We start from the raw sequence: 25,802 nt of genomic DNA, 5'->3' as shown, positions 1-25,802 counted from the left end.
TTAAAAAAATTTTATTGTTATTTATTTTATTTTAGAGAGAGTGTGTGTGAGAACAGAGGAGGGGGGCAGAGAGAGAGAGAGAGAGAGAGAGAGAGAGAGAATCCCAAGCAGGCTCTGTGTTCAGCACAGAGCCTGACATGGGGCTTAATCCCATGACCCTGGGATCATGACCTGAGTTGAAATCAAGAGTTGGACGCTCAACCAACTGATCCACCCAGGTGCCCCGTATTTCCATCATTTTTATATGTAAACTGTTTTATCTTTTTTTTTCATCATGTGAATATTGCTTTGACAGGGTTTATTATTAGCATAATTTTCCAGATAAGGAAACTAAAAAGGCCAAGCTATTGCCCAAAGTGTTTCAGCTGATAACTGGAAGACAGAGGGCTCCAACCGAGGTCTTTGGTCTCAACCACCCATTTTTAGTACTTTCCACACCATAGTTTTCAGTGTTTTTCTGGACTCTTTTTGAATTGTATTATACTACCTCTAAGGCTCTTTGTGTTATGTGTCTATTAAGACAAATATTGAGCTCCTGAAGGATGGGAATTGTTTTATTCATTTTTGTATCTCAGAGCCCTAGTAGTGCCTGGCACTTGGTAGATGCTCATTAAAAGGTACTGGGGCTATAGGGTGACTGGTGATATCAGTGAATAATGAGAGTTTTCTAAAAGTGAATCCTGACCTAGGAGCATCATTGTCAATATCACTCCCCTTGACTTACATGTTTTCTACCAGAAAACATATACTTACTGTGTAGAATATATGTAACTCATTGCATTCCAAGCCTTAACCAGAAGAGAGGGTTTATGCCTCTTGCTTGCAGATTTCATAGGAAAACATTTTAACCAGGAGCACTTCATCTTGTAGGAAACAAGCTATATTGAAGACAATTCCAGTCAAGATGGTGCCATATCACTGATCTTCTCGCTCAAGGAAGAAGTTGGTGCCCTGGCCAAGGTCTTGCGCTTGTTTGAGGTAAGTATTCATTTCCGCCTTGGATAACGCATAGCAGGCTTCTGTGTTATTTCCTAGTTGGATGCATTGAAAAGAACATGGGATCTGGAATTGGAAGACTTGCTTTTCAGCTCAGGCGCTCACGTTAACCAACTGTGAGACCTTAGTGAAGTCTTTCATTCTCCCTGGGCTTCAGTTTCTCCGTTCATAGTCAGAATCGTTCAGAATCACTGGTTGCACACACGGGAAGCTGGCCCTGATTTCAGACTTCTTTTATCGAGCTTTCCTTGAATTAATTACTATCTTCTCAGTGTTCCCAAAGCACTTTACTTTTAACTGCAACACTTATTTGCCTGGTTATGCATGCACATTTTCTGTCTGGGCCTGTTTCTTCAGGCAGGGAACCTTGGCTCAGCCATCTTATATCCTCTACAGACCAGTGTTATATATATTAAATGTTCAGTTAAGAGTGAAATTAAATTTAAATACAAGCAAAGTCAATTAGGCTTTATTTTTTTCTTAAATTTTTTTTTTTTTGCCCTGGATTTTAAGAAGGAATATTTTTGAACCAATTAACTTTTACCCCAGGTAAATTTTATTCTTTAATAAAATTATATCTGGTGGCTGGATACATAAGTAAATGGGGTACAGACACATGTCCATGCAGAAGATTTCAAATAATCTAAATAGATATTCTGTACTTACAGAAGAAGAGTATATGCACTCTTTAAATGTGAGTGGCACAGTGTGACTTTCTTCCAAACCAGATGGGATGGAAAGGGTGTGGGAAGCCCAACAAACAGTAGCTCAGCCAGGTAATCAAGGTCAATACCAGCAATGATGAGTCATGTAGATCGTATGAACCTTTGATACAACATGATGAAAATGACACTTTACCTCTGTGGTCTTCTTCCCCTAAAACCATAACCCAGTCTAGCTATGAGAAAAACATCACACAACTCAGTTAAAGGACATCATACAAAATGCCTGACCCATACTTCTCAAAACTGTCAAGGTCATCAAAAATAAGAAGTGTCTGAGGAATTGTCACAATCAAGGGGAGCCTAGAGGAATGTAACATCTAAATGTAATGTGGTGTCTGGAATGAGATCCTACTACAGAAAAAAGGACATTAGATACAAACTAAAAAAATTCAAATACATATGGTCTTTAGTTTATGAAAAGGCATAAGTGTTGGGCGCCCGGGGGGCTCAGTCGGTTGAACGACCAACTTCGGCTCAGGTCATGATCTCATGGTTTGTGAGTTCGAGCCCTGCATCGGGCTCTGTGCTGACAGCTCGGAGCCTGGAGGCTGCTTCGGATTCTGTGTCTCCCTCTCTCTCTCTGCCCCTCCCCCATTCATGCTCTGTCTCTCTCTCTCAGAAATAAATAAATGTAAAAAAAAATTTTTTTTAAAGAAAATGCATAAGTGTTAATGCATTAACTCTGACACATTCCACACTAACACAAGACGCTAATAATAGGGGGGTCTGGGTACAGAGTGTGTGGAAATTTTTCTACTATCCTTTCAATTTTTCTATAAATCTAAAATCTACCTAAAAAGTAGGGTCTATTTTTAAAAATAGAGGAGGCAGGGGTGGGTTGGGGAGGGGAAGGTCTGCCTGAGTGAGAGCAAGAAATGAGAACAGAGAAGAGAGACTGAGTACTTTCTGAATGACAAACTGTTCACGAGAAAGAATGTATCCGTAAAATGCTCCTATGCAACATCTTAGCCTTTGTATTATCTGGTTAATCAGCATTTTCCCCTTGAGAGGTCAGGCCTTAATCAGTTAATAAATTAAATAATAGCAAATTAACAGGATGTTTTCAACCTAATTAATAAACCACAAGTAACTAAATTACCAGGACTAGATAAAATACGCCCAAAGGGTCTGTGTGTGTGTGTGTGTGTGTGTGTGTGTGTGTGTACTCTGGGTGAACTTTTTTAAAGCATTATCCCAAATCTCAACTTCCATGGTCAGTAAGTGGTATTCTACACATTCACAGAGGAGGAAACAGAGGTCTCTCTATCAGTGATTGGTGAAGGGTTTTTTGTTGCTGTTATTGTTAGTGTGTGTTGATTTTTTTTCCCAAATATATTTCAGAAGCTGCTCTAGGCATTGTATAGGCCAGCATGCCTTCTACCCTTCTTAACAGCCTGGCAAAACGCACAGTTAAGTTACAATCATTCAAAGCGTTGAGGGAAGATAGAAAGTCAAATTCTAGTGTCCGTGGAACCACAGTATGTGACAAACCAGACACGGAGCGGGCAGGATTTGGGTCCCATTCAATTTGGTGGAGGAGGTATTACTCCATTTTATGCATGGAGGAGCTGAGGTTCTGAGAGGCTAATTTGTTCAAGATCACGCAGCTAATGTGTAGTGATGATGGGAGACGGGATCCCGGTTTTCAAAGCCGTGAGCTTTCCCTAGAGCCCCACACCTCTGCCAAATACAGCTGTCCCTGCCATCTGAATACCTCTGGAGGGTTTTTTTTAATGCAGATATCCTGGCGCCATCTATGGGGACAGGGATGCTTTCCTATTCTTTGGGGAAAGGGATCTGACACCAAGTATTCTTTTTTTTTTTTTTAATGTTTCTTATTTATTTTTGAGAGACAGTAAGAAAGCTCAAGCGGGGGAGGGGCAGAGAGAGGGGCGGGGGACAGAAGATCTGAAGCAGGCTCTGTGCTCATAGCAGAGAGCCCCATGTGGGGCTGGAACTCATGAACCTCGAGATCATGACCTCAGAGGAAGTCGGACACTTAACTGACTGAGTCACCCAGGCGCCCCACCAAGTATTCTTTCTTTCTTTCAAATTGAACCATGTATCAAAGTGCAAAAAAAAAAAAAAAAAAAAAATTAAAAAAATAAATAAATAACTATCCATATTGCCCTCATCTGTGTCAACCACTGTTAAAATTTTGCCAAGTTCATTTTCATTTTTTCATGTTTGATTATGGTTTCAAAAATTACAAATTAACATACTGTTTCTCAAAAAAAGAAATACAATGCTAAAGATACTGCTGTAGTCCTTTCTGATTTCTCCTCAGTCCCGTCACGCTGCAAACTTCCTGGCCAAGACAGCATGAAAATGAGTTTAGTATACTTCTTCCCATATTTCAGTCCTTTAAAAAATGATATTGATACTAACAGCTACTCCCCTGTGCACACGGTCTTGCAGCCTCTTTGGGCCAGGTGAGTAGAGCCGTCAAAAGCATGGACTCTGGAGAGACAGAGCTGTAACTTTGGGAAAGTTGCTTGACATGTCTGTGCTTTGGTTCCTCATAATAATGATAGAATCTGCTTCAAATAGATCTGAGTATAAACAACTTAATGCATGTAAAACCCTCAGAGTAGATACACATTAAGTGTCCAAGAAGAATTGCTACATATATTTTTTCTGAACGCATATATTTTTCTGAATTGCTACATATATTTTTTCTGTTTTCGAGATTTATATAAATTAAGTTAAAAACTTCTGAAGAGTTGTTCTTAAAATGCATGGACCATATTTTATTTATCCAGACCCCGATTTTTTACATCTATGGTGTTTCCTATTTTCTGAAGTCACAGACAATTCTGCAGTACTTTGTTCTCTCTTTTTTTTTTTTTTTGTATGCAATGTGCAAATATTTCTCGAGGGTAGATAGCAAGAATTTTGATTGCTGGTCGTAGGTCATGGACATTTTTAGTTTTAAAAGAAACTACTAAGTCGTTCTGCAAATGTTCTTTAACAATTTAGGCTCCCATTAGTTCACTGTGGGAATACTTATACTTCTAAAGTTATTCACGTATTATTGCTTTTTAATCATGGACAATATAATGGGTGGGATGTGGTGATTTATTTTTTAATTGTTTTTTTAATGTTTATTTATTTTTGAAAGAGAGAGAGACACAGAGTGCGAGTGGGGGAGGGACAGAGAGGGAGACACAGAATCTGAAGCAGGCTCTAGGCTCTGAGCTGTCAGCACAGAGCCTGATGTGGGGCTCCAACTCACGAACGAACCGTGAGATCATGACCTGAGCCAAAGTCGGGACGCTTAACTGACTGAGCCACCCAGGCACCCCGGGATGTGGTAATTTATTGTTTAAATTTTCATTTCTCTGATTATGAATGAAATGATGGGGTGTCTTCATATTACATGACATTGGGTTTTATTCTTTTGTAAATTGTGACATGTCCATTCAGGCTTTAATCTTTTTCTGCTACAAATTTATCTTTTTCTTACCCATTTCTTGACATTTTATATAATCTGAATACCATTCTGTTTGTGATAAATATTTTCTCCCTGTCTCTTTATGTTACTTGGGTTTATCATATTATTTGTCATACTGAACTTTCACATTCTACTGTGATTAATATTTTCAGTCATTTCCTTTATGAGTTTTGGATTTGTTTGTTTGTTTGTTCTTGAGTTTTCCTTAAATTCCACTGGTGACTCTGGTGCCCAATCAGGAATGAGAACCACTGCTCTAAGCTGTTGCCGGGGAAGGAGTTCCTGCTGTCACCAGGGACTGTACCCTCTACTTTCCATGAAATAAATCATATTTAGCACTCAGAATATTTTAATATTTTCCATAAATTAAATAACTTAGTGGAGGTGAGTGATACCATACTCATCATAGAGACAAGGAAACTAAAGTTCAGGGGGCTCAATAGCTCGTCTCAGGTGAACACATAATGTGGTAGAACCTCAGAAATTGACTAGGATTCTGGGGCGCCTGGGTGGCACAGTCGGTTAAGCGTCCGACTTCAGTCAGGTCACGATCTCGCGGTCCGTGAGTTCGAGCCCCGCATCGGGCTCTGGGCTGATGGCTCAGAGCCTGGAGCCTGTTTCCGATTCTGTGTCTCCCTCTCTCTCTGCCCCTCCCCCGTTCATGCTCTGTCTCTGTCCCAAAAATAAATAAAAAACGTTGAAAAAAATTAAAAAAAAAGAAATTGACTAGGATTCTAAAATGCCAAGCTTATCATTTTTATCAGAGTACAATCAGTTGTTTATGAGAAAGCAGAACAACTTAGCCTTTATCTTGCATGTGTTCTTTTCAAGACAACGGTCTTTGAACTGGGAACGCTGGAATAAAGTATTGAAAACCAAGAGAAACATGGCTGGGCTTTAGTATTTCAGGATCTGGGTCCATGGTGAAGTCACTTTATCCTATCATCCATCTGACACTTACAAATAGGTGGATTAGGGAACTTTACGGGGCCAAGACTTTATGAGGATTCAAGGGATCACTCATTTGCCTTTAGATGAGATCCTATCTTTGGTTCTAAATAGCATACTAGCTCCATGTTGTGATATAAGGCGTATAAGGAGCAGCAGTTTTGTACTGCGCAATTTAGATCCCAGATATCATTGACTTTGGCAGATAATTTAACATATGTGCCTGTGTTTATTCATCTATAAAGTGGGGCTAATGATCTACCTCCAGGGGGCTATGAGATTTTACATGGTACATAAAATGTGTGATACAAGTTGGGCCTGCAGAAGACGCTCATACAATGTCTTTTCCTTTATCCCTTCCACATGTGATCTATGAACCCTATTAGAAATCTTGGAAAAGATATAATGATGGGGAGGCTGTTAGAAGACTAGAGGGAGTCAGAAGCCTTGATGTTTAATTTTTCTTTCCAAAACAAAGTGAAAAACCTAGAGTGAATGATTTAATATAGCCTGTGAGCATTCACAGGCAAATGGCAATGAGTTGGGGCAGGGCCATGAAAGAAAGGCAGAGTCGCTTGGTAGAGCAGAGAGATTGTGGTGGCCAGAGAGTGTTTGTGTATTTATATCTCTCATCATATCTTTGTGAATGAGGCGTACGAGCAAGCATTAGGTGAAAATATAGACAAACCCCCTAAAGTGTGTCATTGACACTGAACTTCTGGACCATGTATAATGAAACCAAAGGTAATAAAAAGAAAATCCAAGGAAGGAATCTAAACTATACCTTATACAGTGTTTCCTAAACAACAGTCTATCAGATTCTACACATTAGTAGGTGTTTTATTAGAAAAGAGTTCTGAGAGGGGCTATGTCTGGAAAATTCTACATTTAGATTTTGGAAACCCATTATACGCGTAAACATATTAAAGGCTCTGAGAAGCCCTGCAGAGAGGAAATTTATCCAATGTTATGTTGCTTGGTATTTCCTAAATGTATTTGGCCAGGAGGTATTGTTCAAGAAAGGCCTATTAACATTTTTGCAGGCATGAGCATTCCACTAAGCTTATGCTGTTTCAGAGTTATGAGCTCCAGACCATCAGTTGTAACCTAAGTTTGGGGCCCTGAGGAGTAGAACAGGACTGGGTCAAGTGTACTGTTGGGAACCAAACTGAGTTCAACACCCTGTTGCACCACCTGTGAGCTGGATGGCCTTGAAAAAGTTATTTATCCCTTGGTAGCTTTGTTTCCTTATTTTTATTGATCTATTTTTAAACACAAGCTGTTTGTTTTAAGTTTCTTTATTTATTTATTTATTTATTTTTTTTTTTTTTTAATTTTTTTTTTTTCAACGTTTTTATTTATTTTTTGGGACAGAGAGAGACAGAGCATGAACGGGGGAGGGGCAGAGAGAGAGGGAGACACAGAATCGGAAACAGGCTCCAGGCTCTGAGCCATCAGCCCAGAGCCTGACGCGGGGCTCGAACTCACGGACCGCGAGATCGTGACCTGGCTGAAGTCGGACGCTTAACCGACTGCGCCACCCAGGCGCCCCTCTTTATTTATTTTGAGAGAGAGAGGGAAGGACAGAGAGAGAGAGAGGGAGAGAGAATCCCAATCGGGCTCCATGCTGATGGTGCACAGCCTGACGTAGGGCTTCATCTGACCAACTGAGAGATCATGACCTGAGCCGAAATCAAGAGTTGCACACGTAACCGACAGAGCCACCTAGGTGCCCCTTCTGTATATCCTGTTTCCTTATTTTTCAAATAAAGGAAATACTAAGCCTGTATTAGAGGGTTGCTGTGAGACAGGGATTAACACGTGTAAAATATTTGTCACAGTGTCAGACACAGGGTAAGAGCTCTATTAACTGTCATTCTATGCACCACATTTTTAGAGTGCCTAGAACTTCTGGAACTCTTAAATTCTTGGCAATATGAAAAGGAGTTAAAGGGTTAGAATTGTTTGCCTTGAAGAGGGAAGATGGGGCAATGAAATCTCTTTTTTTCCTCCCAAATATTTGAAGGACCATTATGGAAGAAAAACCCTGCTTACTTTCCATTACTTCAGAGGTAAAAGGGCACGGTGTCGCAATTACAAGAAGCATATTTTAAATCAAGTAAAGGCAATATCTCTGTGGTAGAAGAGTGCTAGAAGGCACTAGTTTCGAGCATTACTACTATGAAAACAGGCAGCAAAAGGCAGGGCAGAGTCAAAGCAGACATTATGGTGTAAACAAACCTACTTTCCCTAAATAGAGACAAAGGATACAAATCTCTCCACCTCCCCCAAGACTGGCAGTAGAAGGAGAACATTCCATATGAGAGAATCACCTGTACCCTGTGAATCCTTCACTGCAGTCCCGTCCATGTTTAATGAGCGGGACCATCCTTTGACGCCTTGTAGCAGAGATACATCGGGGACTTTTAACTAAACCTTAACACGCGCTCAGAGTAATAAATGAAAGACGAACAGTCATGGGAGCCTAGACCATCTTACTCCCCTCCCCCTCCCCCCGGCCTGACTCCATATGGTGAAAACTTTCTTAACCCCTGAGCTACCAGGAGCACACACAGATATCCCAGCCCCTCAAACAAGAAGTGAGATCTGCAGAGTGAGCGCAGATTTGTCCCTGCATCGCCAGGCTTCATTCCTTGCCCAAGAGCCTGTTCTTTTCCTCAGGTGCTTAGCACCAAAGTCACCATTCCATTAAGATGTCACCGGGCAGTGGACGTGCGTCCTTGTAAACCTCAGCCAGGGACTACATCAGAATGTAACACAATCAGTTTGGTATTTATCATAAAGATACAGAAGAACTGTGTTTACGTATGTTGTCTGGGTGGTGAGACAGGGAAGCAGATGTTTTAGTAATTGGGGTCCAGCATCCCCTGTCCCCAGTTGTTCTAACTTTCAATTCTTTATGCATTTATTTAAGCATTTTCTGTAGCTCTCTATATTTTTAGCCTCTGCTGGCTCATGTCTGTGCCTTCTTAGAAAAATGGTCTCCTGAGAGTCTTTGCTGCAAGTGGCTTAGTAATGGGCTATAAAATTAGATGCCAGCTCCCTGGGGAAGTTGCAAAGAGGTCTCCCTCCACCAGTCAGCATTCCACTAATCACCTTACCTGAGATCCTCTAGGGAAAAGAACAAGCAAATGCATGGGTATACAGAGTGCTGAAGTTCATGGGTATGCTCAATTAGCATCATTTAGTTGATGGAGACACAGAGGTTCTGACGAAGCAAGCTGCCCAAGGCTAGACGCTTAGAGCCAAAAGTGCCTCAGAGTTCACCCTCTGTTTTCACAGTAGCCTGGGCTTTTGGAAACAAATGGAAAGGGCCAGTCAGGGTTTGTCACGTTCACGTCCTATGCTCTGCCTCTGCCCCGCTGACCCATGTCTTTTCCCCATCGGATATTCAGTGAGCTCATCCTCCCTCATTTACGTGTTCAATTAATATTTTTTGAGTACCTACCATTGTCAGACCCTATATGGGTGCTGGAGAGCCTGGGGTGAGTCAGATAGTCATTCTCTGACCCTACAATAATCAGAGAAGTTCAGGGCTCCGTGAGACAGAGTCAGCCAGGGAAGGCTTCTTGCAGATGGAATGTTCAAGCGGAAGCTTGAAAGCGGTGACCGGGAGAGAGGAAAGGGGAAGTTCATTCTAGAACAAAGAAACAAATGACTTGACGTGAGTGAACAAACAAGTGGTCAGGTCACAGAATCCTGAAATCCTTTCTATCTCGCCACCTCAGCATTCCTGGGGACAGAGGCTGGGTTGCAGAGGGGACATCTAAGCAGATATCCAATGTTTACTACTCTAAAGTTTGGACTTTAAGGTCGCGCCTGTGACCCCTGGGGCCTGGTGAGCGGGGCAGGATCTAGAATGACCCACGAGGGTTATTAAGGGTTGCCTTAACCCCTCTGGGCTTAGGTCCGGAGCAGTCGTGAGCAGTACAGCGTTTGCTGGAACATTGCTTCTTTCATCAAAATAAGAAGAGCTTTGAGTTTCACCAGAAGAAAAAAAGTTCTTAGAGCCAGGATGACTTTCAGAATTTTCTTTAAAGCCCTTAGTACAGATAATGATGTAAAGAACACCCATGTAACTCCTTGCTTAAGAAATGAAACCTCGCAAAGGGATCACTTCTATAGTTCGTTACTAGAGAAGTTTCTCTGAATGTGTAGAAATGACACATGGCATAAATGACTGAAGCCCCTGGGGACCCTTCCCCGTGAACTTCCTCTTCATGTGTAGCTATTAATCTGAATTCGATGTTCCTCCCACTTATCTTTTTATGCTTGTATAGAGCCACCCATTAATGATCTACGGCATAGTTTTGCAGACTTTGACTCTTCATAAAATTGGAATCATATTACAGCTCTATTTTTGCAGTTTTCTTTCCCGATGACAGAGAGGCGAGCACTGTTTTTGAGGTTTGTCCGTGATGTCCTGGCTCATTCATTTCCCCCTCTGTATGTTCACTGGGTGACTATACCTTAACCTCTCCTGTTGGTGGGATATTTAGGTCATGATCGTTGTTTACCCCCAGGAATGGTGCCGCACTAAACTTTTTGTGCAGCCAGATGACTGTATTGACTAGAAGAGCCTCTAATTGAAAATCAGTGCTGTTTTTAGCTGTTAACAGTTTAGAGTTGGACGTATTGGAGAATTAGCAACACAGAGCTTACGTTTTGAACTTTTATTATGAAGTTTGAGCTCCCATGGTGAAAATTTGAAGCGTGCCATGACCCCCTGATGGCACGTGAGTTTGGATTGCTCTCCAGTAGCTTGGGCTAAAACAGGACACAGGGGCTTTTAGATCTTATGACTCTGGTGGCAAGAAAAGGGGTACAAAGAGGAACACACGGACAAAAAGGCTCTTTTCTCCAAAGCCTCGAAAAGAGCCTGGATTGAGCTGCTTCCCCAGTTATCCCCAGACTGGGGTCTTCCCTGAGTTGAATGCAACCCCAATAAGTGGAGGGGAGGGTGGAGAAGAAATAATCTGACAAAGAGGGGGAAGGCTGAGGAAGAAAAGGTCCAGAGATCACAACAGAGACACTTCCAGAGGAGGCAAGAGTGTGTCCCAAAAGATGGTCTCCAGGGTGTGAATCCTGCTTGAACCGGTCCGAGAACGCTCTTCCAGAGCACCGCGGGGAACAATCGGGAGCTCGCTCCAGGATTTAACTGTGCTGCCCGTACTTTCCTGAATGTTTTTGGTTTCCTGTTCACCCCAGCGGGTTTAATTTCTAGATTCTTGGTCAACCAAGGCCGTTCCTGGCCCCCTCACAAGAGGAGATCAGTAAAATATATCAGCAGCCTCGCCCGCGTCTCCATGAGACCTCTTCTCTAATCTTTTAACTGTCGTTTCTTACCCCAAATAGTGTAGCGGCCTCCAGACTGCTTCTGCCTTTGCCTCATATGGTCTATTCTTAAAACAGCTGCCAGAGTGGCTCCTTTTGAAACGTGAGTCAAAGACCGTATCTTCTCTGCCTGATTACCTTCCATAGCTTCTTAATATCACTCTGTGTGAAAAGCTCAGTTCAGGTAATGGCCGATAGGTCACGCTCGGTTACCGCTCTGCCTCAGTCCTGTTGCCCGACCTCTGGCTCATTCTGCTCCAGTCATGCCAGCCTGCTTGGGGTTCCTCAGTCATGTTGTGCACTGTCTTGCCCCAGGACCCTTGCACTTGCTGTTCCCTCATGGCTTGCTCTCTCATTGACTTCAGGTCTGTGCTTAAATGTCACTTGTTTATTTTTTGAGAACTTCCTGACCACACCGTTTCAAATAGCACCTTCATGGCACCCCCGGGATATCCGATCCCTCTTTCTGGCTCTGTTTTTCTCCATTCCATCTGAAGACTGTAAATTCTACTTATTTTTCATAGTTACTGTTTGTCTCCTGCTTTGAGAATATAAGCTCCAGAAAGGCAGGGATTTTTCCCTCTCTGTTCGCTGTTGTATCCCAGCACCTGGAACAGCGTTTGGCACATGGAAGGTGCTTCATTAAATGAGTTCTCGAAAGCTCCTGTCTGTTTACTTGAGACCAATGATTTGGGGGCATATTTTGTGAACATCTTTGATGTTGCCCCCAGAAATCTCTGAATAGGCCAGAACATAACTTCATTTAAGTTTATTCTAAGGCAACAGCACGGAGTTAGTCCAAAAGATCTTCCTTTTCCAACCTAGTACCATATGAAAATACCCTCAGCTTTCCTTCTCCTTTTTGAAACATGCTCTCAGGAAAGGACCTGAGAAAAATTTAAGGTAAAGCAAATATTAAAGGGTAAAATAGCTCATAAAACATAATGTGTTTTGCCTCCCAGGAAAGTGTGTTTATCTATACCAAATTGAGAGAGGCAGAGTATAGTAAGTCCTTAGTGGGTCTCCAGCAGCAAAGCCAAAATCATATGAGGTGAATTTCCCCTTTTTGTTACTGAGATGCCATGTAATATGATTAGTTTTACTTTAAACACAAGCAAACAGAAGTTTAGAATGACCAACTAATGTATTCAAAGGTGGTGAGCAGCTGAACCAGACCTTGAGCTAAGATTGCTTCCAAAGCCCACACTCTCTTCGTTATACCATTCTCCTTTTCTTGAGGAATGCAATTAAGATGCAAAGGATGGGCCCTAAGCCTGAAAAGATCCAGAAGGATAGATCCATTTTGCACCATTGTGAAGTCTGTATCTGTAATTTTATTCACCAGCTGACCAAACCCCCTTTAGAAAGATTTTCCTCAAGGGCGGGAACAGAAAGGGATTTCTGGCCAATCCCGATTGAAATAGGCCCTTCATTTCTATTTACTTTTCTCTGAGTCCTCAATCTCTGCTCAAGAGACCTGATTAATTAAGGTGTTACGCGGCTGTCTTTTATGCATAAATTAGCTATTGGACAAATTATGAAATTGTCTTCGAAATATTTAACTCTAAACCTTTCTTGCCTCTCTCCAGATGTCCATGTGGGGTAACAGGCAGAGTTCTTTGTCCCTCACCCAAAGATGTGGTGATGTTAGATGGGTCGATTTGTAAACCTACACAGACCCCTTGTTTAAAAATAAAAGTTCATTTACTGAATGGTAATTATGATCATAATCAGGTTTAGAGGTTCATTTCTAAAGCCTCTCTTAGCAACCAAAATTAATGGTATCTAAGGATCCACACTGATAAGCTGGAAAAACTCCAATAAGGAAATTGCACGCCAAACTTGAGAGTTAATTATTAACAAATTGATTCAAAAAGGAGAGAAATGGTTTAGAGAATTTGGCTCAGTGTTCTTAGCCAAAAACTTCACTCACATTTTAAAAGAGGGAGAGAGATGGAGAGAGATAGCAAGAAGGAGAGAGGAAGAGGGAGGGAGAGGGAGAGGGAGGGAGAGGGAGAGGGAGAGGGAGGGAGGGAGAGGGAGAGAGAGAGAGGAGAGGGAGAGGGAGGGAGAGAGAGGGAGAAAGGGAGAGGGAGAGAGAGGGAGAGAGAGGGAGAGAAGGAGAGGGAGGGAGAGGGAGGGAGAGGAAGAGGGGGAGAGAGAGAGAGAGAGAGAGAGAGAGAGAGAGAGAGAGAGAGAGAGAGAATGCCAACAGGCTCTGTACTGGGCTTAATCCCATGACCCTGGGATCATGACCTGAGCTGAAATCAAGAATCAGACCTTCTAGGTCCATCCATGTTATTGCAAATGGCCAGATTTTTTCTTTATTTTTTATGACTGAATAACATTCCTATATATATTCCCACACACACACGTATACATACACATATACACACATGCACACACACCGTATCTTCTTTAGCCATTCACCCATTGATGGACACAGGTTGTTGGCATATCTTGGCTGTTGTAAATAACACTACAATGAACATATGTGTGCATATATCTTTTCAAATTGATGTTTTTTTTTCTTCCAGATAAATACCTAGAGGTGGAATTGCTAGACTGTGTGTAGTCCTATTTTTAATTTTTTGAGGAACCTCCATACTGTTTTCCATAGTGGTTGTACCAGTTTTCATTCCCACCAATGCTATACAAGGGTTCTCTTTTCTCCACATCCTTGCCAACACTTACTTCTTATCTTTCTGATAATAGCCAATCTGACTGGTGTGAGGTGATACTTCATGGTGGTTTTGATCTGCATTTCCTTGAGGATTAATGCTGTTCAGCATCTTTTCATGTACCTGTTGGCCAACTGTATGTCTTCTTTGGAAACAGGTCCTTTCAAGTCCTCTGCTCATTTTTTAATTAGGGTGTTTGCTTTTTGACATTAAGTTGTGTAAGTTCTTTATATATTTTGGATATTAATCCCTTATAGGATATACAATTTGCAAACATCTTCTCTTATTCAGTTGCTTTTTTGTTTGGTTTCCTTTGCTGTGCAAAAGCTTTTCAGTTTGACACAGTCCCATTTGTTTATTTTAGCTTTTGTTGAACTTGCCTTGAGGAGGCTGGTCCAAAAAATATTGCTAAGACCAATGTCAAAGAGCTTACTATGTTTTCTTCTAGTAGATTTATGGTTTCAGATCCTACATTCAAGTCTTTAATCTATTTTGAATTTATTTTTGTGTATGGTATAAGATAGTGGCCCAGTTTCATTCTTTTGCATGTGACTGTCCAGTTTTTCCCAGAACCATTTATGGAAGAGATTGTCCTTTCCCCCATTGTCTTCCTCCATATTCTTCCTCCATTGTCATAGATTAATTTCTATATATCCATGGGTTTGTTTCTGGGCTCTCTGTTCTATTTCAGTGATCTGTGTGTCTAGTTTTGTACCAGTACCATACTGTTTTGATTGCTACAGTTTTGTAGTGTAGTTTAAAATCAAGAAATATAATATTTCCAGTTTTGTTCTTCTTTCTCAATTGCCCTGGCTACTTAGGGTGTTTTGTGGGTCCATACAAATTTTAGGATTTGTTGTTCTAGTTCTGTGAAGAATGACACTGGTATTTTGATGGGGATTTCATTTATTTAACCTGTTGATTGCTTTGGGTAGTGTGGACATTTTAACAATATTAATTCTTCCAATTCATGAATACAGTATAGCTCTCCATTTCTTTTCTTTGATCAGTTTCTTTTATCAATGTCTTATAGTTTTCAGAGTACAGGTCTTTCACATCCTTGCTTAAATTTATTCCTAAGTATTTTATTCTGCTTGATGCAATTGTAAATGGGATTGTTTTCTTAATTTCTCTTCCTGATAGCTCATTATTAGCATATGGAAACTCAACTGATTTCTGAATGTTAATTTTATATTCCATAATTTTACTGAATATATTTATTTGTTCCAGTTGTTTCTGGGTGGAATCTTTAGAGTTTTCTTCATGTTGCATTACGTCATCTGAAAATGGTGATAGTTTTACTTCTTCATTTCCAATTTAGATGCCTTTTGTTTCTTTTTCTTGCCTAATTGCTTGGCTAGGGCTTCCATGTTTTGTTTTGTTCCAGATCTTACAGGAGAAGCTTTCAATTTTTCACTGTTGAGTAAGATGTTGGCCATATATGGGCTTTATTATGTGGAGTTATGTTCCTTCTGTACCCTACTTTGTTGAGAGTTCTTATGATAAATGGATATTGTATATTGTCATATGCTTTTTCTATGTCTATTGAGATGACTGCATGGTTTTATCCTTTGTTTTGTTAATGTGTTAATGGTGTACCATGCTGATTGACTTGATTGTTACTAGCTTTTCAATGGTTGCATAATCTCCACGGAGTGATTCCACTGCAATTCACCTAATCATTCTCCCATAGCAGGAGTTTAGTTAGCTTACGGATTTTGGTGAAAATTTCCCCCATACGTTAGATCTCCAGAATTATAAAAACTGAGTCATGGCTATTGCGAAAGTGAGAGACTTCTCTCTGGAAGTGCTTTTGCTGAGGGTAGAGCGTGGGTGTTGAACATTAACAGCCTATAGTCTGTCTGCCAGCCCTCCCAGCCCCTTTTCCACCTCCCACCCTTCCTACCCCTCCCACCCCTGCTGTACTCTTGTAAATAAGCATGCCAGAGGTGTGTCCACTCTCGGTTCTTGGCTTTGATGTATTCTCTGGTCTACACAAGGCAGGAATTGGTTATCTCTTCTTTTAAACTTTCAACTTAGGCAAATAGTAGATGAAACTTATCCCTTTTCTTTCTTTCTGAGCCAAGAGGATGACGTTGCTCTTTGCTTTGTTTAGGAAGTCACCTCTGTTTGTCTAGAAAGCTTCAGAGCGACCGCTATCTCTCTGACCTTCCCTCCTCTAAGCACTCTCTCTCTCTCTTCAGTTGGGGCCCGCAAATTGGGCTACCTGGCCATCACCGTTAGGGGTATATTTTCTGCAGCTGGTGCCCATAAACAATGGCTCCATCATGTGCCTTCGGGGATTATGAGGAAGAAAGTTCAGGAAGAGTACCTGTATGGGGTTACTTATTGCTGTGCTTGCTATTTCCAGAGGGTTCCATTTCTTGTGCTTGCCACACTAGTAGTAATAATGATAAAAGCTGGTGCTTGCAGAATCCTCACTGTATCTGGCAGGAAAGGCAGTGTAGTCAGAACACCATGACTCCCAGGTTGGAAAAAAATGGTCCTCTCTCTCCAGCCGCTTTCAGCAAAGCACCATCATCTCTGATTTCACATATTACATCCCCCTTAACCTACTCAAAGGCTTGTTGGGAAGGTCATAGAACAATTCTAAACTGTGAAGTAATACTCAAAATGGAAATGTTATTGGGTCACCTGGGTGGCTCGGTCAGTTAAGCTTCTGACTTTGGCTCAGGTCATGATCTTGTGATTCGTGGGTTCAAGTTCTGCATCAGGCTCTGTGCTGACAGCTCAGGGCCTGGAGCCTGCTTCACATGCTGTGTCTCCCTCTCTGTCTGCCCTTTCCCTGCTCACACTCTGTCTCTCTCTCTTTCTCAAAAATAAATAAACATTAAACAATTTTTTAAAAATTCAAAATGAAAAGGTATCATCATTGTAATTATCCATATTTTCTCTTCAACCCTATGCTACTAACAATCAAGGAGAAAGATACACTTCCCGAACTACAAGGGATTTAAACCCAATAAGCCTGACTCCCCTGGGCCCTATTTAAAACCAGGCAATGTTGCTTCTGTGTTGTTAATTTAATGAGATATTATTATTGAGATTCTATGGGATTTTATTTGGGAAAGGAGGTTTCCTTATGTAAACATTTTTGGCAACCGCTGCTCTAGTCATTTGAACCAAACCAAAATCTTAGGTTTGCAACACTAGGCTTTTAGCAGATTTCCATGTGATTAAATTCTGTCATTTGCACTGTTTCCCCCACCTTTTGTTACTTGGTTTTGCCGAAGAAAAGTAAACAACTTTTGCCACTTGAAGGACTTGCTTCTACCCCAACGTGTGTAACAAAAGTCCTGTTCCTCCTCTCTCTGCCTTGTATCGTGTTGTGTGTTTTGCTCTGGTTTTGCAGGTTTTGTCTGTGTTCATTCCACTGACAGGCCCCTCGGCCCTCCTACTTCTCCCTTTTAGGAGAATGCTATAAACCTGACCCACATTGAATCCAGACCTTCGCGCTTGAAGAAAGATGAGTATGAATTTTTTACCTATCTGGATAAACGTAGCATGCCTGTCCTGGCGAACATCATCAAGATCTTGAGGCATGACATCGGTGCCACCGTCCATGAACTTTCCCGGGATAAGAAGAAAGACACAGGTAACAAACAGAGGGATTTTGCAACACCAGCAGTTTGACGCTCTATTCAAGAAACAGTGGCAAAAATACCATCCACTCTGGTAGACCATTGTGGGGGATTAATCTGGAAGGTGTATGTTAGGGACCTGGAGGAACCCCTGGATATTTTAGACATTGAGTAAATGTTAGTTCTTTCTTCACTTTCTCAAGATAGAGATTTCTTATATTAATACTTTTCTTTCTCTTGCTGCAATTTTTTTGTGTTCTAAATTTTGGCGATCACGAGTAAAGCTATTATAAACATTCGCGTGCAGGGTTGTGTGTGGACGTGAGTCAAAAACTCATTTGGGTAAATACTTAGGAGTGCGATTGCCGAGAGGAACTATTTTTTCTCTTAAATAATCAAACCGCTTTGTCCTACCGTGAAATCAAAAGTTTTGCATTTGTTTTTGTTTTGTTTTGTTTTTGTTTTTTGCCAACATGGAAGAATTTAGGTCAGGAGGATTTCAAACGTTATTTTAAATAACAATTTGAATGGGCAGAGATGCTTTCAAATGAGACCCACCTCTTCGCAGAGGCCTTTGAAACATTTTCTAAAAGATACCCCCAGGGCCTTCCTAGGGGACTTCTCTTGTTTTCCTGCCCCCATCCTTCTGTGGCTATCACCAGGACAAGGAAGTTTATTCCCAGATTCTGCCCCTGTGGAGCCCAGACGGCCTCGCACATGGGCTCAGGTCACCGAGGGGCGGCCACTTGGAATTCCTCCTCAGTTCAACCCTTTCTGCCCTCCTTCTCTTCCACCTCCCGAGCTGCTTCGCTGATGACCGCCTTCTCTTGCTTTTCCGGCCACCTGCTCCCGACAGGAGCTGCAGGCCCTCAGGACAAAGGGCCTGCCGGATCCTGGGGCTAACTGCCTGGCTTGGAGCAGGTGGAGGCTGGGCCGGCTGGGGCCCTGGGGTAAGAAATCAAAGCGATTGACAAGCAGGCAGGCAGCCCCTTGGGGAGCCAGGGAAAATGTATGTAGATCAGCTGAAGGGCTGGTAGCCTGAACTGGAGGCTCAGAAAGGAGGTTCTTAACGGGGACGTGCAACAGTAGTTAGGAGCCCAGACCCCTGAACCAGGGGTGACTTTGGGCAGATGACTGACCTTCACAATCTCCCACTGCATCGAATGGGAGTAACAAGAGTGTCCGCTTCGTAGGGTTAATGAAACACCACCGGTGGAGCATCGAGAACGGTGCAGAGCATGTTTAAGGGCTTAGTACATATTCTCTATTCTTAACCATTATCATCACTGTTACTATAAATAATGGCCCCAGCGCAGGAGCTGTGAAAAGCCAGCCTGTACACAGCAACTTTTCCAGAGAATCTGAGACCTGGCAAATGACCTCAAAGGTCGTGTGGCCCAACAGACGTCTTCATTTTTCATTGGAAAAAACGGAGGCCATGACTTGCCTTAAGGCACAGAGTGAATTCTGTGCCGCTGTGGGTGAGCATGTGTCGCGGGCTTCTCTGCGCCAGACCTGGTGATGCGAGCTGCGGGGAGAGAGGCCCAACACTCCCCGTTCTTAAGGTGCTCACAGGCTGACCAGGGCGACAAGACACCCAGGTATTCGAATACAGTCCAGGGACAGGTTCTGTAACGAGGACAAGGTGATGGAATCTGGCAGGGTGCTGACCTTTGAAACTGGGTTGACATCTGACCTGTGAAGACAATCCTGGAGGGACTAACCCTTGACAACAACACGTTTCATTTTATTTATTCATGTGGTCGGTCATCCCATCCCATACTGGCTGTCCCTACCTGACACAGTTTCCTGACCCCAATGTCCGCATAACGGAAGGGCTGCTGAGGGTGCTGGTCCTGCTCGAACAGCACAGCCTCACCCCTGCAGGGAGGGGCGGCTCTTGGGTTTCTCGGTTTTGAGAATTGCAGTCTGGGCCCAGAAAGATTTTTTTTAGGGAAAACAACTCATCCCTTTGCAGAGTCGTTCTTGCCATGGAACTCAGTGGGAGAATGATTAGAGGGAGAAAGGCATCGTGGTAGATCTGAATCTTTGATTCTGTCACTTGACAAAATGCCCTTTCTTTTGAGGGGCTAAGATCTCAGGAGCGAGTCTGACAGCAGGTTGAAGTGGGAGATCTGAACCCCTCGCATCAATTAGGCTAAATCACTTTTCACTCTAGTTTTTAAGCCATTCCAACGGCCATGTGGATGATAGAGAATGAAAGTTTCCAGTTTCTTAATCGCCAAAGTTCCCCACCCAAAACAGCTTAAGGGAAGGTTAATTATGGTGACATGTTAAAGAGACTCCAACCTTCTAAAATGCCTCCTGGAGGAGCTGATGTGACTTTAATAGGATTTTAATCCAGAGAGTCTTTTGAGTACTTGAGATCTATTCTCTTGCTACCCTCTCTCCCGATGACCTCAAATCCTTCTTCAACCCAACATGAAAGAGCATTAATATCTTCCATCGATCAATCTACTAATCCTTTTACCTTTCCCTTTGAGTCTTCTGCATGACATTACATTTAGAGGGGGATGGAAAATTCCTACATGGAGGCAGATTGCAGCCAGGAGAAGCAGACGGACAGAATGTCTCGGCTAGACGGACGTATGGGATTATTACCTTCTTAGAAGTGTATCCGTTTGGGGTTATTTTCCAAGAGCAAATGGACCCCTGGTGGATTTTGTTCAGGTTGTGGTAACGATGGGAATCCTGGTGTGGAAGCAGAGGGGGTCCAAACTTCCCGTACAATTGTATTTTCTGTGGGGAGTGGAAGGGCTGTTTATATATTTATTCGTCTGTCTGTTTACCTGTTTCTATCTGTCTGGCCTGGGGGCATTTATGATTTTGTCTTTTTTATTTGGATCAATGCCTGAAGCAATGATTTAAGGGAACATATGTTGTGAGAAGACAAGAGCAACATGATTACTCAGTCCTACCCCGGACACTGCCCCTCCGCCCCCGCTCCCAGCTCCGTCTTCGGGCCCCTTGCTGCTCCAGTAGTGCTCCCCTGAGAAGCCTGAGGTCTCAGACCGGTCGTCGGTGGAGGAAGGATGGGACTCCTTGCAGGAGTCTGAAAAGCCCCTGGGATTGTGGGCAAGACGGTACACATACGTGTGCATGCATATTTTTCAAGAGCGATTTTCCAAGGGGTCGTGGTCCCCAAGGAGTTGAGGACCCTTAGAGAGAAGCCAGTTTAGGGCTGGTGGGGGGTCCAGATGGCTGGAAGTTTCCCCACTCCCACTGCCCGTGGCAGCCTTTCCTTTCTCCCTTCCTTTGCTCTTCTGTTCTGTGCTTCCGCCTTCCCTCTGTCCTCTTCCCCCTTCCAAATCATCTCCGGTGCATTTCCCTTTGCCCCAAAGGGCACATCTCAGGGCTATAGGTGCTTGTGGCCCTGGGTCTGCAGGGGACCAAGGATATTTATGTTTGTAAAAACACACAGGATTGACAGCCTTTTTCAGTCTACCTGGAAGCTTTCAGGATGCACTGACGTTGTCATAAGTCATGGCGGCTGGGGATGAGACTTGTATTCCAGCAAAATGCCTCATTGATACAAGCCGACACACTCCTAAGAGAGTAAGCAAAGCATGGGGTGTGTACCAAGCCCTGAGCTGAAGCAGAAGCTCTTGGGGTTGTCAGCATAGGGCGGCTCCCTTGCAGTGGGTTAGAGGCAGCTCCATTCACCTGTGAGGGAAGGTCCAGGGCAAATGCTCTTTCTACAGCCCAGTCCATTTGCCAGGCTGGGAGATGCTCATGAAGATCAGAAATTTAGAAGCAGGCTCTCTTTCTAAGGTGGGATCCCTCATTTGCATGCCAAGTCCAGTGTTTTCAAAATTCTTTCCTATTAGGTTGTTTCAGTTAAGAAACGGCCGCGTTTGCAACGGCCACCTCAGCTAGAGCAAGCAGATGACATTATTGTCATTTTCCATATTAGGAAATGAGACGCAGTGCATCTTTCGGAACAATGAAGACTCCACACTCCAGGCAGCCATTCAAGTTTACCCTGTCAAATATCTTTCCTCTGGGTGGCAGGTGTGTTCCCTCCCTTGGAGGAGCTACTAAGAGAATATGAAATGATTGTAACAGTGTTGATTGGCCATTCATGTTGGATTGAGGGACCATGATAGCAACTCAGAAAAAAGCCATGAATTTAGAGCCAAGAATTAGGATTTGGACTCCTATTCTGTACACCGCCTGCTAGATTTGACTCCCGTGTGACCCCCTGACAGCTGGGTGGCCTCATTACCTCTTCTTTCTCATAGGTGAAGTAGAGCTGAGACCGACCAGGCCATTTTTTAGAACTTATGGGGAAGATCATGCAAGATACTCTGAAGGTTATGGTGTGCTATGGGTTGAACTTGCTTGAGTTGAATAGCCCCTGAACTTAGACATCCTTAAGCCTCGGTAGGGAGGGGCTCTATGATCTACAACGCCAGCCTGCTCTCGGGCGATTTGACACCCCCAGCTCCGTGGGTCTGGACACTGGCCAGGCTAATAATATATAGAGAGTTGGTGGCAGCCACCCCCTCGCTGGGTCCAGCCTCACCTGGCAGCCAGGGAGACAACTTCATGTGTGAGATGATAGGAGGGGCGCTGGGAATGACCTCTCATTTCCAAGTATCACTTCCTATGAACGTGATTGTGATGCTTACCATAATCCACTTGGCTGTGTGTTATATTGGAAACAGCACTGTTCTAAGAGACAGAAGGCCAGCTTCTCATACGGGTTCCCTCCTTCTTCCCTCCCTCCCTCCTTCCCTCTCTTCTCCCTTCCTTCTTTTTTCTTCTCTTCTTCCTTACCATTCTAACAACACCCATTACCCAAACCAGGAGCCTTTTTTTCTTGTTGTTTTCATTCCTTTTGAAACTTTTGTAGTGCTTGACCATGCTACCCCTGGCATTCTCTCTTTCCTTAGCATTTTGTAAATTATGTGGCTCTTACTTATTCAGATTCTGACTCTTGGGGTTTCCTTTCATATTCTTTTACTACTCTTTCTCAAAAACCACAGTCAGCTTTGCCACCTTCTCCTCTTTCATTCACATTTATGCCCTAATTCAGTTGATCATTCATTTGCGCAATTCATATTCATTGAGCCCCCATTCGGTGCCAGTCACAGGATGGGGAGGGTGGGAAAAAGGATACACACGGTGCTGAGACCCGTGTATCTTATAATCTAGTAGGTGGTTCCTATGTGGCACGATGCGGGCAGGATTAGGAAAGTGTGGTTTGCATCAGGAGCACTTAGGAGGTGCCCTGAAGCCAGTTTGGGGCGTGGTGGGGAGAAGGGGGAGCAGGGTCAGGGAGGGACACGTGGCGGGAGACAGACATACTGTGGAAGAGGCTTTAAATGTAGTCTGTTCGTCTCAAGGTAGGCCGGCCATAACTGCAGGGGTAGGTGGCAGGTGTGCAAGGAAGGCTCTCAGAAAACACGACTCGGTATCTGGGGACATAGTGGGCAACTCGCCAGTGGATATGTTTATAAGATACATGGAATCTTAGAGACGATATTGCGAGGATAGTTCCAGCTTAAGGTGGAGATTGGAATAAAGGATTGTGCAGGCCGTTCTTTTATTTATTCATGATTTCACGCGTATCCATTCACTCATTCCATCACTGATTTATTTCAACAGCCTTTCACCCCTTTTTGCCCCTTTGCTTCATGCCTGGGTCCTTTTATTTGCCTGGTTCTCATTCTCATTTTAACATGGGGACGCAGAGGTCAGACGCTTTGCCATCATGTCACCGATACAGGTGCACCCTGAGCCCTCCGCGCCTCCGCTCTGCCCAGGAGGGCGCAGGAACTAACTCGGCACCGTCAGCCAGCATTTGGCTCACCCGTTCTTGCCAAGACCTTTCTGCGGGCATTCCTTACCGGGAAAGAAAGTCGAAGCACCTTAAAAGAGAAAAAATAAAACCCTCCAAAGCCTTCATCCTGCAGGGTGTTGGCACTCTACCTTCTCCCTGTTGGGATCGGCACACCAACGCTTCTCTGCGAGGCTGGAGGCCATTGACTCAGAGGAGACATCCAGGAGCCTGGGAAGAGGGAGTGAAAACACCCTTCTATTTTGGGCCCAGGAAAGGAGGATTTATCGCCCTCCCTGAGCCGGCTGGAGGCAGAAGTCTGGGGCAAGGCTGGGTGCCTCACTGGCTGGACCCTGGGGCTGGTGAACGTCTGGTGGACGGAGGGGGTTCGTGGGACTCAGCCTGCACCTTGAACTGCTATAAATTTAATAGGCCTCCTCTGACCCGTTGGCCAGGAAGCAGGCTCCCTCCAGGCCCGCGGGGGCCTGTTGCTCAGGAGTACTCCTGAGCCAGCCACCCCTTGGCGTCCGGGCTGAGCAGTTGACCCCGACTTAACGAGACCACGACGTGGGTGTCCAGGGCCGGTTCTCCTGCAGGCTGCTTCCCCTGGAGCCAAATCAATATTTATTAATGATCTGCGCCCCCTCCAGTGCCTCTGACTTCACAGAGGGCCTCTGTTGCACCAGCCTGCCCAAGTCATTCATTAACGCCGAGCCCAGCGGCCCGTGAGGCAGGCGAGGGGCCCGCAGAGGCCAGCCCACCACGGAGATATTTGCAAAGGTCATTAATGAGCTAATCTGATTTAACTTTTCAAGACGGAGGCGTGGGTCGCTGGGGTCAGTCTCTATTCCCAGCACTGGCCGGGGTGGGGGAGAGGCCCGCTGCCGACCCTGAAGAAGAGAATGGAAAAGTGAAGGTGTCTTTGAGGAGCTGAGAACTTTGGTGTTAAAGAGTTCCTATCCCCAAATCCAGGGAGGTTTGGGATGGGAGATGGGCAGGACCTGAGGCTGTCCAAGGGATGTGCTTCAAGCGCTTTAGATTCCTGCTTTAGCTCGTTGCCCCCTTTCCCTCTCCAGGTGGAAGATCCGGAATCTAAGACACAGCACCTGCCCCCCTCCCCACCTTATTCTGAGCTTGCCCAGCACAGCGGGAGTTGCAGCGTCCTCATTTCCAGTGAGCTCCATCATCTCGAAAAAGTCCCTTCCCCTCCGTGAGCCTCAGTTTGCTCATCAGTAAGGTGGAAATAATGTCTACCTCCTAGCATTGTTTTGAGAATGAAAACAGACAATGGAAGTGAAGCGCTTAGCACAGTATCTGGTGCAGACTCAGCTCTTAAAAAATTAACTTCGGGGGCACCTGGGTGGCTCAGTCGGTTGAGCATTGGGCTCAGGTTATGGTCTCATGGTTTGTGAGTTCGAGCCCCAAAGAATCGGGCTCACTGCTGTCAGTACAGAGCCTGCTTTGGATCCTCTGTTCCCCTCTCTCCACCCCTCCCCTGCGCACGTGCTCTCTCTCAAGGATAAATAAACATTAAAAAAATTAACCTCAAAGGGAAAAATGTAGCTGTAACTTTTGCCTGGGAAAATCGGAAGATCCCAGGTGTAGAGGACAGGGGCACAGGTGTGAGCTCTGACCCTCCCGCCAGTGGCCTGTGCGACCCTACTTAACCAGACAGGTGTCTCTGGGTTCTGCTTGTGAATTCACATGTAAGGGTGACAGATCGACCTACGGTGAACCAGTTGCTTCTCCCCTCAACCGAAGAAGCCAGCCAGGGTTTGGCTGCCTCGCCCATTTCACAGATGAGAAGCCAGAGGCTTGGGAACCAAGTGACTTGCTCAGAGTCACAGAGCTTATGGGTGGGAGAGATGAAATTTGAACACAGACCTGCTGGCTTCAAGTCCAGGATGTGCACGCCCTTTGCACGGTATACGATGTAGGCTTTCCAGCTGGGTTTGCAACCAGTCCGCCTTCCCTGGATCCTGACAGCCTCTCTGACTCCTGGGCCGGGTGAGTGTCATCAAGCTATAGACAAGGGACCCCTGCTCCTGCAGGACACCTGCTTCATCAAGGTTGAGGCACTTAGATGTATAGACATATAATGGCTCTGAGCTCTGGTACACATGCCTACCTACATACATAAATATATGTGACTTACGTATGTAAATATATATGTAATAGTGCAAGGAATAAACACAATAGACTGTAAAAAGAAAAAGTGTAGGGGCGCCTGGGTAACTC

At 44.0% G+C, this 25,802-nt stretch overlaps 1 protein-coding gene across 2 annotated transcripts in view; it reads left to right on the top strand.

The window, feature by feature from the left end:
* The window catches only part of PAH (phenylalanine hydroxylase), a 104,759-nt gene that overhangs the window by 36,315 nt on the left and 42,642 nt on the right, over nucleotides 1-25,802 (top strand). For both annotated transcript variants that reach the window (XM_019835418.3, XM_045062245.1), the window contains 2 exons: nucleotides 871-978; nucleotides 17,592-17,775. In XM_019835418.3, coding sequence (XP_019690977.1) covers nucleotides 871-978; nucleotides 17,592-17,775 — 292 coding nt within the window. The remainder of the gene's footprint in view (nucleotides 1-870; nucleotides 979-17,591; nucleotides 17,776-25,802) is intronic.

The sequence above is a fragment of the Felis catus genome, chromosome B4, assembly GCF_018350175.1.
Source record: "Felis catus isolate Fca126 chromosome B4, F.catus_Fca126_mat1.0, whole genome shotgun sequence".
NCBI classification, from domain to species: domain Eukaryota; kingdom Metazoa; phylum Chordata; class Mammalia; order Carnivora; family Felidae; genus Felis; species Felis catus.
The sequence above is the reverse complement of the archived record's forward strand: the minus strand, read 5'-3'. Positions and strand labels throughout refer to the sequence as shown.